General features: G+C 36.3%; 1 protein-coding gene across 1 annotated transcript; it reads left to right on the top strand.

Moving 5' to 3' along the window:
• Positions 1 to 478: 478 nt before the first annotated feature.
• LOC116111415 (purple acid phosphatase 17-like) lies at positions 479 to 3,192 on the top strand. Its single transcript, XM_031397601.1, has 7 exons — positions 479 to 673; positions 1,882 to 2,038; positions 2,162 to 2,269; positions 2,355 to 2,479; positions 2,585 to 2,713; positions 2,808 to 2,875; positions 2,976 to 3,192. The coding sequence occupies exons 1-7, from the start codon at positions 479 to 481 to the stop codon at positions 3,190 to 3,192; spliced, it is 999 nt and encodes a 332-aa protein (XP_031253461.1).
• The last annotated feature ends 9,750 nt before the right edge of the window (positions 3,193 to 12,942 follow it).

The raw sequence follows: 12,942 nt of genomic DNA, 5'->3' as shown, positions 1-12,942 counted from the left end.
AAACACAAACCATTTCCTCTCTAAATTCGTTCAAGATTTCTGCATAATTCACATATTCAACAACCTCTGAAGTCATTTGCTATAAAATATACAAGATATTTATATACAAGCTTCTAACGATGGAATTTTAAATACAAAAAAGAATGGACAAAATAAAAATATACTGGAGGCATACAATTATTACGACTTTTGAGGCAAGGGCCAACACTCATTTGACACCTTAAAATATATAGTAAGAACCTTGAAACATGGTCTGCCAATTATAAGTTCTTTGTAAAATACACAAATAACTTAGACATAAATTGGCTAATAAAAGTCAACAATAGTAGCCTTAAGAGTGCTATAAATTTCGCCTTATCAATTACATAAGAAAAGTTTAGATTTTATCTGTGCGATCCTCTCTGTCATTCCCTTTTTATAAACTTACGATCGATTATAACTTTCCTCTATTATCTGTACAAATTACCCATTGTTTGTCATGCCTTTTTTTAATTACAGAACAAGAACTACGAGCCTAAATCTGCTAGTTCTAGCTTGCATATGTTTTGTGCACAGTTTTGCAGAGCCTCCAAGGTTTGAACACTTGACAAAAGGTGATGGATCACTGAGCTTTTTGGTGATTGGAGATTGGGGCAGAAGGGGTTTTTACAACCAAACCCTAGTCGCATATCAGGTTAGAAGCCTCTCTTTCTCCTGGTATTAATATTTATTCCAACTTATAGTATCTTATTTTGATTTCTAAAATGTTCTTATTCCTCTTCATTGTATGTTTCAGTCTTACTTCTACATTAAAAAATTTTTATTGCAAAAAAAAAAAAAAGGTTTGAAAGGAATACAATTTTTTAGACACAAAGTCTTAGATTCTTTTCTTTTTTAACGAAAGTTCAATATTTAACATCATTTTAATTAGCAGATATTCTATAAAAGGTGAAAAGAAATAAAACAGTTTTACTTTTTTAAAATAAAAACTAACGGATAATGAAGAAAGTACTGGATTTTAATTAGCTTCCTTATTTAATGAGGCATTTTCTTCAACCATTTTGCAAACAAACAAACATGAAATAAAGCTATTTTAATTACCTAGTTTCAGTAATTATTCCAGTATATCTCATCTTTCATATATTATTTTTGTAAGGCAGATCTAAAACAGCATAAGTTGAAACAATTGAAAGTAATATAAAATCGAGAACAGTAAACACATACCAGTAAAAGGAAAGAAAAATACTGGCGATTTACCTTGATTCACCTAATTAATAAACTATATCCAGTAGAGTCAATATTATTGAAATACTGTCTCACCTCTCTTGTTATAATGATTGTAATTTTCCTTATAATTTTTTATCACACTCGTACTAGAGAAAAATAAATTTATATACTAAGTTTAAAAAGTAAAACCTAGTATTACAGAAATCTTTTTTTTCTAAGTTCAAACCCAATGGGGAATTAATTATTTAGAGAAATCTTATAGTTGGACTCCCGAATGCGTCTTTGCGACCCTTATTATTGAAGTAGTCGACAACCCAACAAAAGTAAAGTTATCAAGGATGGCCCAATAATTAAATTAAAGGGATAAATTCAAAATAATATAATATTATATAAGAAAAAAGTAAATGAATTGGGTCATATAAATACATTAATATAAATACAGGTGGGTCAAAACAAAACACCAAAGCAAATTTATTTTAAAAAATATAAGTAGGATCACGAAACCCCGCTCATTAATAGGTCGGTCTGTCTATGAAAGTTATCCCACATGTAAACTATTAAATCTTGTTCAATAGTTGACTGAAAATTATATCCAATAGTTCATGTGGGCGTAATATTTGTATTAATAGTTATGTATGCTTCTTGATTGATGGTTAACGAGACTATGCATAGCAGATGGGAAAGGTTGCAGAGAAACTAAACATAGACTTTGTCGTCTCAACTGGAGATAACTTTTATGATAATGGATTAGAAGGCGTAGACGATCCAGCATTTGAAGATTCCTTCACAAAAATTTACACCGCTAAGGGTTTGCAAAAGCAATGGTATTCTAGTAAGTATTGGACTAATATGATGTTGAGTCATCACCTTATAGGTGGGGTTGCAATTTAACAATAAGTCTCTTAATTCATAAATTTTGTCTCAAGACTGAAATCAACCATTTTCCTTTTTTCAGTTTTGGGAAATCACGACTATAGGGGTGATGTTGAGGCACAATTAAGCCCCATCCTTTCGATGATTGATGGTCGATGGCTTTGTCGACGATCTTTCCTCGTTAATACAGGTATAACATATCTTCATTAAAATTAATAAGTTCTTCATTATAAATATACTTTTCCATTAAACTATTTTCTGCATAATTGTGGTAGAAATGGCGGATATTTTCTTTGTCGACACCACTCCATTTGTGGAGAAGTACTTCGCAGACGATGAGCACAATTACAATTGGCAAGGGCTGTTACCTCGAAGAAAATACATTGCCGAAACCCTAGAGGTAATCTTATAATCATTTAACCTATAAAAAAAATTAATTAGTTTAATTTCTATTGCCTTCATCTTGATTCAAATTGAATTTAACGAGAATTTTAACCATCACAAGGCCCTGGAATCGGGACTAAGAGATTCAAGTGCAAATTGGAAAATGGTTGTTGGTCACCATGCAATTAGAAGTGCTGGATTTCACGGCGAGACTGAAGAGCTCATTCAGCTTCTGCTCCCAATACTCAAGGTGATTAGCAATTTGTCACAACTCAAAAAAAAAAAAAATGAATTTGTATTTGTATTTAATTTTCTTTTGTTCTCGCAATATTGTGAATATTCAGGCCAACAATGTGGATTTTTACATGAATGGACATGACCATTGCTTGGAACACATTTCCAGCCTTGATAGGTGAAGTTCAATATAATCATCTCACGTCTCATAACACTAATAATTATGTTAAAAAAAATTCATTAATTTGTATTGCTAAAAATCCAATATTTTTTTGCAGTCCAATTCAATATTTAACGAGTGGAGGAGGCTCAAAGGCTTGGAGGGGTGACACTAAACATGAGCATTACCATGATGGTATGAAATTCTTCTATGATGGTCAAGGTTTCATGTCTGTCGAGTTGACTCAGGCAGAAGCTCAAATTATGTTCTATAATGTTTATGGCGATGTTCTTCACAAGTGGAAGACGTCTAAGGAGTTTCACTCTGCAGTATAAATCAACCAGGCAGAGGAGAATTTATATATGTATTTTTTTTTTTTTTTCTTTTGATCCCCGGAGGTGTCCAAGCCAATTTTTTTTTTTTTTATCACCGGAGGCATCCGAGTCAGCGTGTGCACACCTCATCTACTCCCCAAGACCCTAAAACTGATAAGAGCCCCAGTTAACGCCCCAATTAATGTTTGGGAAGACTCAAATTCAAGAACTCGTAGAACTCCTTTTGCTCTTTTATCATCAGACTACTCAATAGTGGTTATTTGTATATGTTTTTTTCCTTTTTCTGCTTTTTATACAACATCATAAGGTCCATGTCATCTAGATGATGTTACAAAATTCATTATAACTCTATAAGAGTAAAAAATAATAATAAAAAGTAGTAGTAGTAGAAGAAGAAGAAGAAGAAGAGGAATAGAGATAGGCAATCAAGAAAAAAGAAATTTTACAAAATATATAAAATAACAGTATTACATTTCTCTTCTACTTTTTTTCAATTTTTAGTTCTGAATCAATCTCTGATTCTTATGTAGAGCTGGCTCAAGACAATATTAGGTCTAAAATATGGCTTTTATATTTGATAAAAAAGAAGTAATTAATCTTTTTTGTCAACATAAAGGCAAAAAAATAAATTCAAACTTATTAATAAAGATGAATTATTTTAGAATAAAAGAATTATGACATATAACATGTTTACAAAAGTTCATATAAAAGTTTCTTAAATGTAGAATTATGCAATTTATTTATTAGCTTTCAAAATTTTACGTATAAATATAGAAGATCATATTTAAAACCAGAATTAGGAAGGAAGAATAATATATTCTATAATTGTTGTTAAATGAAATCTTAATCTTAGGAGTGACCTTTGGGTCAATAAACACAATTGTGAAATAATTTTTTGATAATTTCATTCATTGTAATTCTACAATATATAGGATAGATACAAGAACATTTACAAGGAAAGAATAAAAGAATTAATTACAAAATATTACATAAAATATTCTGTAATTATGAAAGAAATAATATCCTATAATTAAGAATATTGACCATATCAATCTCTTAATTATAGGATATCTTATAATTATGAAAGAATTAATATCCTATAATTAAGAATATTGACCATATCAATCTCTTAATTATAGGATATTCTAACACTCCCCTCAAGTTGGAGCATGGATATCACACATGCCTAATTTTTCTAAAGCGTCATCAAATGCATTGTTGGCTACAGCTTTGGTAAGAATGTCGGCTAGTTGGTATTTAGACCTCACAAAAGGAAATATAATGATCCTAGCTTCCAGTTTTCCCTTAATTAAGTGTCTATCAATTTCTACATGCTTTGTCCGATCGTGTTGAACTGGATTGTGGGCAATCTCTATAGTTGAAGTGTTATCACAATAAAACTTCACTGCATCCTGAGAGTCAACTCCCAAATCTCTTAGCAAGTTCCTCAACCATAGTAGCTCACACACTCCAAAGCCATGCCCCTATACTCAGCTTCAGCATTTGACCTTGCAACTATCGATTGCTTTTTACTCCTCCAAGTCACAAGGTTTCCCCCTACAAAAGTAAAGATCTTCTATTATCAGCTGAGCCAACCCAATCTGCATCAGTGTATCCTTCTACCTTCAGATGATTGTGCTTAGTGAAAAGTAACCCTTTACTTGGAGCAGACTTCAAATACCTCAATATACGTTCCACGGCATCCATGTGAGGTTTACGAGGATCATGCATAAACTGGATCACTGCACATATTGAATAAGTAATATCTGGCCTAGTGTGAGACAAATAAATCAATTTTCCCACAAGTCTTTGGTATCTTGCCTTATCAGTAGTAGTTTTATCCAAACAATGAAACAACTTATGGTTTTGTTAAATAGGAGTATTCGCAGGCTTACATCCAAGTATACCTATTTCAGTTAACAAATCAAGAATGTATTTTCACTGAGATAAGAAAATACCATTTTTTGATCTGGCTACCTCAATCCCAAGAAAGTACTTCAAGTCACCAAGCTATTTCATTTCAAATTATGAGGCCAAGTGTCATTGTAAGTTCTCAATTTCATCTTGATCATCACATGTCACCACCATATCATCAACATAGATAATCAAAGCAGTAATTCTACCCTTTCAATGCTTTAAAAACAAAGTGTGATCTGAGTTGCTTTGTTTATAGCCAAAGTTCTTCATAGACTTGGTGAATCTACCGAACCAAGCTTTAGAGATTGTTTTAAACCATACAATGCCTTATTGAGTTTGCACACCTTTCTTACATACCCGGAGGAAGATCCATATACACTTCTTCTATAAGATCCCCATGCAAGAAAGCATTTTTTACATCAAATTGAAGAAGTGGCCAAGCCCAGTAAACTGCAAACAACAAGAGCACTCTAATTATGTTAAGCTTGGAAACTGGTGCAAAAGTGTTTTGATAGTCAATCCCATAAGGCGAATGAGACCATTGAAAGGTACAAAGCTTGGTTGGTTGCAAAAGGGTATACGCAACCCATTTACACCCCATGGTCTTCTTTCCCTTCGGTAAAGGCACAAGTTCCCAAGTAGCATTCTTTTCAAGTGCTACCATTTCTTCAGCCATGGCTTGGGTCCATCTAGCATCTACTAAAGCTTCCTACATTTTACTAGGAATAGAGATAGACAATAACTATAGCACATAAGATGCATATGACTTGGATAATTTTTTCGAAGATATGTGATCACTAATAGGATATCTAACTTTGGATTTAGGATCAGGGTCATATTTAATGGGTGGTATACCACATTTAGAACAAGCTAGAAGAAGATATTGAGACAATTAAGATTCAAAATTAACATCATCAACAATCATAGAATTAGGATTAGTAGGTACCTTTGAATGAGCCTCAGGAGAAGATTGACCCAATGGTTGTGTTGGATTGTTAGGAGACATTGTACTATTGTACTATCATGGAGAGAATCATCTTCAGAGCTTAGAACCGTTTGTTCAACAATTTGGAACCTTTCCCCTTCATTAGGTCGATCGATGGTATCACTTCCAGTTGTCTGGAACAAATCCAAGACAGAGTTTTCATCCATAAATTCCTCGATCACATGGTTTTCTTCTTTCAGTTCATTTGGTTGTTCAGGAAAGATCCAATACAAAGAATTATTTTCCGTAGCATCTTCAGATGTTCTATTTCCTTCATCTAAATCTTTGGGAAAAAACACATGTAGTTCTTCATGTTTAATCACTTCATCTTTATTATCCCCCTAAAGTGGTAAATCATGCGTCGGTGTCTTGTAGAAAAATTCTTTCTCATGAAAAATAACATTCATGGAAACATAAAATCTCCGAGAAGATGGATCATAACACCTGTAGCCCTTTTGATTGATCCCATATCCCACAAAAACACACTTCACTACACGAGACTCAAGCTTAGTCCGTTGATGTGGATGCAAGTGGACATAGACCACATGTCCAAAAATTTGAGGAGCCAAAAGTACCACTAATGGAAGAGTGCAATAATCAGAGAGAGCATCCACTGGTCTTCTAAAATTGAGAACACTAGAAGGTGTACAGTTTATTAAGTAGACTGCTGAATTCAAGGCGTCACTCCAAAAGTGAGAAGGGGCATGACCTCTAATCAAGAGAGACCGAGTAACTTCCAATAACTGTTTGTTTTTCTACTCTGCAACACCATTTTGTTAAGGAGAATAAGGACATGTTTTTTGGTGAATAATCCCTACTAAGTGCATGAATTCCGTCAATTCTTGTTTGAAGTATTCTCCCCCATTATCAGAACAAAGAACTTTTACTGGAATACCAAACTGAGTAGTTACCATTTGATGAAACAAGCAAAAAACCGAGCAGACATCACTTTTATGCTTCAATTGATAAACCCAAGTCATTCGAGTGCAATCATCAACAAAAGTTACAAACCACCTCATCTCATTAAGAGTTAAAATTGGTATCGATCCCCAAACATCCGAATGAATTAATGAAAAAGGTAGATTTGCTCTATTATCACTTAAATGGAAAATGGTATGATGACTTTTTGCCATTACACAAGTTTCACAACTAAAATCCAAAAAATGATATCTACTAAACAAAGAGGGAAATAATCTCCTAAGATAGCTAAAAGAGGGATGTCCTAGTCTCTTATGCCACAACCAAATTTCTTCCTTTTTCTTATTCATCAAATCTTCCTTTAGCAAGTGAGTTTGTCCTTCTCTGTTGGAATGTTGGAACCTATCCTCCAGATAGTACAATCCTCCATTTTGTCTACCACTGCTAATCTTCTCCTTGGTATGGATGTCTTGAAAAACATAGTGAGTAGGAAAAAATAAAGCAATATAATAATGAGATTTGGTTAATTGATTAACAGAGAGAATATTACAATTTAATGATGGCACAAATAAGACATATTTGATAGCTAAAGTGGGGGATAACGGGACTGTACCAACTCCAATAGCTGAAGATTATACGCCATTGGCATTGGTAATGGTAGTTTTGGAACATTTAGGGGATAAGTAACTAAACCTATAACAATCACAAGTCATATGGTCTGTTGCACCAAAGTCAATTATCCAATCACGATTTCTAGTAAAAGACATACCTCACTTAGCAGTAAATCCAGGAGTTGTGGCTAGATTCCCCTTTCAGATTAAAGTCTTCCTCATTATCACTAGAAGACATCTGAGACACTTCCTTGCCCTTTGGATGTCAATCCGAATATCCATGGATTTGAAAACATGTATCTACCGTATGACTAATACCATTTAATGAATACACTTCTGATGCTTCTTTGAGGTAGGCATTTTCCGAGAGGCCATTACAACCCCTTCTCCAATTTTTCCTCCAAGCATAGCATCTTGGCGATTAGCTTCCATAAAAACCATAGCATAAACAACTTGTAAATCTGGAAGTGGTTTGGTAGCAAGCACCCAACCTCAAACCCAATCTAATTGAGGGTCAAGACCAGCCAAAAACATATACACATGTTGGGAATTAACCTTAGTAGTTGTTGTGTCGTTTGCAATAACTACTAGCAAGTACATTAGTCTCAAGTAATATAGTATAATAAAATACAGGTTATCGTACCCAAGGGATTGCGTAAACAAGTACTGAAATATTAATTATTCTTAACTTTATCTAGATAATCAAAACTTAGAATGGTGATCTTTAAAACTGAAAATATTAAAATCTGAAATATTAGAAACCAATTGCAGTAAAACTAAAATTAATAATTCAATGAGAGAAAACGGCTAAGACTTCAGGCTCATCTATAACTTCTTTGCACCACTCAATTTACTATAGTCAGTGAATTTATTTAATTAATGTGACAACGGGATTTCCTAGGTTAACCAATATTCTTTCTCAAGCAATATTAATTCTACTTCTATTTCACAACCTAGATATCTCTATAAAGATTTAATGAAATAAATGAGCATTAAGCTTTGTGAAATCCTCTAGCTTTCAGAACAAGTTAATCCTGCCTATGACTATTGCATGTATCAATTCATATATCTCTATATCCAATTATTCCATGGCCTATATTACTAGAGCACTCATGTGATATCTCCTCTCGGTCTCAATCACACAAAACAATTCTATCAGAAATTGATCAAGTTCCTAATAGCATTAAGCACATAATATAAACTCATCATTAGAAAAATAATTCACTGACCAAAAAATAAAAGATTGATCACAGATCCATAAATAGACTAACCCTAGTCTTAGCCTGAGAAAATTAGTTCATAATAAAAGAAACAATAGTAGAATTCAAGAAATAAATCATATTGAAAAAGTAAAAACAAACTCTTTGATGAATTTTGTTCTTGATTCTCCTTTCTCTTTTGTTACACAATAATCTGTCTCCAAGAATGGGTAAAATTTCGGCCCCCAAGGAGTAATCTTAATCATCCTTAAATACCCAAAAGAGTTCTAAACGAAAAAGGGAAGAAAAACTAATAAAAACCCTAAAAGTGCCCGACACAGCCTAGGCTGTGTCTAAATGTACATCACCACAGCCTAGGCCATGGTGTTTTTTGTCCTCGTTATTTTATTTTCATTCAACCACCACGGCCGTGGTGAACCACCAAGGCAAGGCCATGGCCTTCAAACTTGTCAGCAAATCTCAATTTCTTCAAGCTTTGAGTTCTAATTTCATTCCAATGCTCCAATCTACTCAATTAACACCTAAAAATTACAAAATTCTCCAAATCAATAGCTAACCATTCATATTTCAAACTTAACAAAAACTAACATAAAAACACAGAAAACAAATGAAAAATTAACTAGAAGGCTATAAAAACAAACCTAAAAACACTAAATTTATGCAACTTATCAGTAGTATATTTCACAATATCATTGGCACACCCTATAGTACAGTCATCAATATCATCAAGTTTCTGCCATATTTTCTGTAGTTTGCCAAAATAAGAAATAACAAAACCTCTATTCTAGCGGATAGAAATTACCTCGCACTGTAGTTGATAGGCTTTTAATGCATCCTGGCCAACCGAATATGTCTGTTTGGTAGCCTCCCATATTTCCTTCGTCGTAGCTAACCGAGGGAAGAGAGATCTGATATCCTTTGTCATTGCATCAAGGAGCCAAGATTTGACCAAGTAGATTTCATCTTCCCATGCTTCATATTCCTCATAATGAACATCTTTTGGTGCAACCTTCTTACCTGAAACAAAACCCCAACATTTCCTCCCACTAATCTTATTTTGAGCATTCAAAGACCACTCAACATAATTGGTACCATCAAGTCGTTCTAGAGTGATTAGAGAAGAAGTTTCCTACATATGGAATCCAGCCAATATAGTAGTAGATTCATTCTTCTTTAGAGAATTATTACTACTTTCTTCTAAATCACCCATAGCGGTAAAGAATTTTTGCCATTGGAAATCTGCCAGAATCGGCTTTGGGTAGTAACAGAATATTAACTTTGGGTGGAAAGTGGTATTTTGAAACTTTTTAGTGAGAAAGTGTCATTAAGGCAAACCTTGGGTGGGAAAAAATGGTTTACTCTTTATTAAATTGAAACCCTAAAGGCTTCTCTAACACAATTGTTTTTTCTTTAATGGCTTATATTAATTTTAATTACACATTAGAAAATAAAAACAATTCAACAGGAGAAATTATTTGTGCAATTGAGGACCATATGCATGTCGTTAACTAAATGTAGACGTAAAAATCTACCTGCACGGAAGGAGGGACTGATCCCGTGAGGTCGAGGCCACTAGCGATCTGTTGTACCTGCACACGTAGAGAAACAAACGTGAAGCGACGGAAAACACCGAGGTGGTGTTTGTCGTAGGCACTCCGGCGCTGAAGTCAGCTAGGCTGAAAGAGGATGATTTAGTGAGGGCTAGGGAGTAGACAGGTTACCAGAAGTCTAGTCGGGGACTGTGACTACGGCTATAATGTGAAGTTCTTAAGCGGGAACTCCGAGGTCTGAAGGTGTAATGTAATCTCCTTTGTGTGAGGGCTAGCCTCTGTTTAAATAGTGACTGTCTAGTCTCCCAATCCTAGTAAGATTGGGAGTTCTCATAGTAATCTATTTCCTCCAGGGTTGTATCCTTTGGCCCTCTTATCCTGGCATGAAAGGGAGTCCGAGTATGATTCTGACATGGAACTTGGGGGAATTGGGATAGTAGTGGACTACCTTATCAGTGTTCGAGTAGGAATATGATTCGTAGGTGACCGTGGGCTCTGAATTTGACCATAGGCCCAGGAGGTGTACTGGGATCAGGAGGCGTACTGGGATCAGGAGGCCTGGGTCCAGATGGCATGGACTGACTGTACTTCATACCGAATGGGCCTCGTCTGGGGAATTCTGGCTTGGGCCGCATCGGGATTGGGCCTAGGCTTTTCCTCGTTATCAGATGTATTATCCTATTTGGGCTAAGGACATTTTTTAGCCCTAACAGTTTGCCCCCCACTCTTTGAGTTAAGGTGTGCTTAACTTAGAGAGTAGGAATCGCCCGAGGCGTCTTCGGTCATCCTTTGCGATCGACTGATGTGCAAAACAGAGCGGACTGGGTAAGGGCGAACTAATTGGTGTACATGTATTCTCTTGGTGTCTAGCAGAGTGCAGAAATAACGGGCTACCTAGAGCAAGCACCTTCAATCGGTGTCTTAGGTTGAGTGAGTGGATGAAAGTTTCCATCGAATACACAGTCGCTCGATGTAGTAGACCGGATTTGTAGATGATCTCGACTCGTCTGGCTGGCCTGACCATTCGAGGAATGAGCGAGCGATCTAATGAAGATGTCCTTACTGGGCGCCATTGGGCCTAATGGGCTATACTGGGCCTAACGTTGCTATGGGGGCTCGTTCTGAGTGATCGAATCCAATCCAAGGGATGCGCGAATGCTCACATGCGCTTAGATACCCACTCATCCATTAGGGACGACCGAGTAATCGAGACCATTTTTTGTCGTGCTTGTTTTGAGGCAAAAGTTAGGGAAGACAATTCCTGGCTAGTCATCTAGGTTGGGAGAATCTCCTAGACGGGAAGTATCAAGGAGTGTCGGCTTCGTTGCAAGGGCTGGCGTGCTTCAATATGTTGGATCGGTCAGGTAGGAAGGGCAATTCATCGTGGTTTTCATACGGTATTGCAGTTTCCTAGGTGGCGTGGATCGCTTCCATGTGTACGGTGGTGATCCAGTCTTCGTTTTGGGCAAAAAAATGAAGAGCCACTCTGTCTCTAGGCCAATTGCGGGTTGCCATGTGTCTCGCTCTGTCAGATTTCTTCCATAAAACTGAGGGAGCAGACTGTTGGTCTTCATTTCATGCCTCTTCTTTGATTTTTCTCCTTTTCTCTTCTATTTCTTTCCTTCGTTTCCAGTTTTTGTCAGTAATGGTGATTCCCTTTTGTAGATTCTGGGTTCATTCACAGTAAATATTGTCTTCTTGCACTGTTTTTTGCTTCGTTTTGCTTTTTTTCTTCGTTTATGCTGAGTTCTTGGGAGATTGGGTTTGGTTTCGTAAAGTTTTGAGAGATTTTGCCTTAATTTTGGGGGTGCCGAGTTTTGGTTTTTAGAATAGGTTTGAATATTGGTCTCTGGTGAATTACCGGTGATTTGTCTGATTTTTGTTTGGTGATTTCGGGTTTTGGACAGAGAATAGAAGACGAAGACGAGTTACGTAGTATCTTGGTTCGGCTCGGTTGGTATGCCTGACCGAATCAAGTGAATAGGTTTGGTCTATGTCTTGGCAAGGAATTCGCTTTAAGTGGGGTAAGTAGGTCACCCGATCATCCCGACCGAGTGGTAAAGGGACTAATCAGGTAGTTGAACAAACGTTCGGTGGTCCCGATTGAGCAAAAGGTTATACAGCTTAGGTTGGTTGCTCGGGGTGAGCGGGATGAAATAGGTGCTGACTTTGGAGATTAGGTCGGTCAGTTGTGGGGGCGATCTGTGAACTCGCGGGTGCTGAAAGGTAGATCGGTCGATCGTGAAGGTCGAACGGTGACTCTGGGTTTTAAGACGTCAAGTTTGTGGGCTGGAATAGGCTATTCGGTGGTGAGGGTGAGTGGTAACCTCGTAATTAGGGAGTGAGGATTGTGGAGTTGAGTCGGTCAGTCGGTTAGGTAAAGTGGATACGCTGAAAATGTCTGGTTTAGGGTCAAGTGGTTCTAGTGGGGCTGGGGCAGATGTAGGAAATGAGTACGAGAGTGCCCCGACCATGGTGATGATGCCTTAAGGGGACGTTTCGATAGGTACACTGACTAGTGTGAATGTAGCTGCCCTAGGGACGAGTGC

Source organism: Pistacia vera, unplaced genomic scaffold (genome assembly GCF_008641045.1).
Source record: "Pistacia vera cultivar Batoury unplaced genomic scaffold, PisVer_v2 Contig635, whole genome shotgun sequence".
In the NCBI taxonomy this organism is placed as follows: Eukaryota; Viridiplantae; Streptophyta; class Magnoliopsida; order Sapindales; family Anacardiaceae; genus Pistacia; species Pistacia vera.
The sequence above is the reverse complement of the archived record's forward strand: the minus strand, read 5'-3'. Positions and strand labels throughout refer to the sequence as shown.

Bases quoted from the DNA above. Each gene is read 5' to 3' on its own strand.
- LOC116111415 (XM_031397601.1), top strand. From the start codon at position 479: ATGCCTTTTTTTAATTACAGAACAAGAACTACGAGCCTAAATCTGCTA. The intron at 2,270-2,354 runs GTATAACATATC...TAATTGTGGTAG, and splicing joins ATCTTTCCTCGTTAATACAG to AAATGGCGGATATTTTCTTT. The intron at 2,714-2,807 runs GTGATTAGCAAT...GTGAATATTCAG, and splicing joins TTCTGCTCCCAATACTCAAG to GCCAACAATGTGGATTTTTA.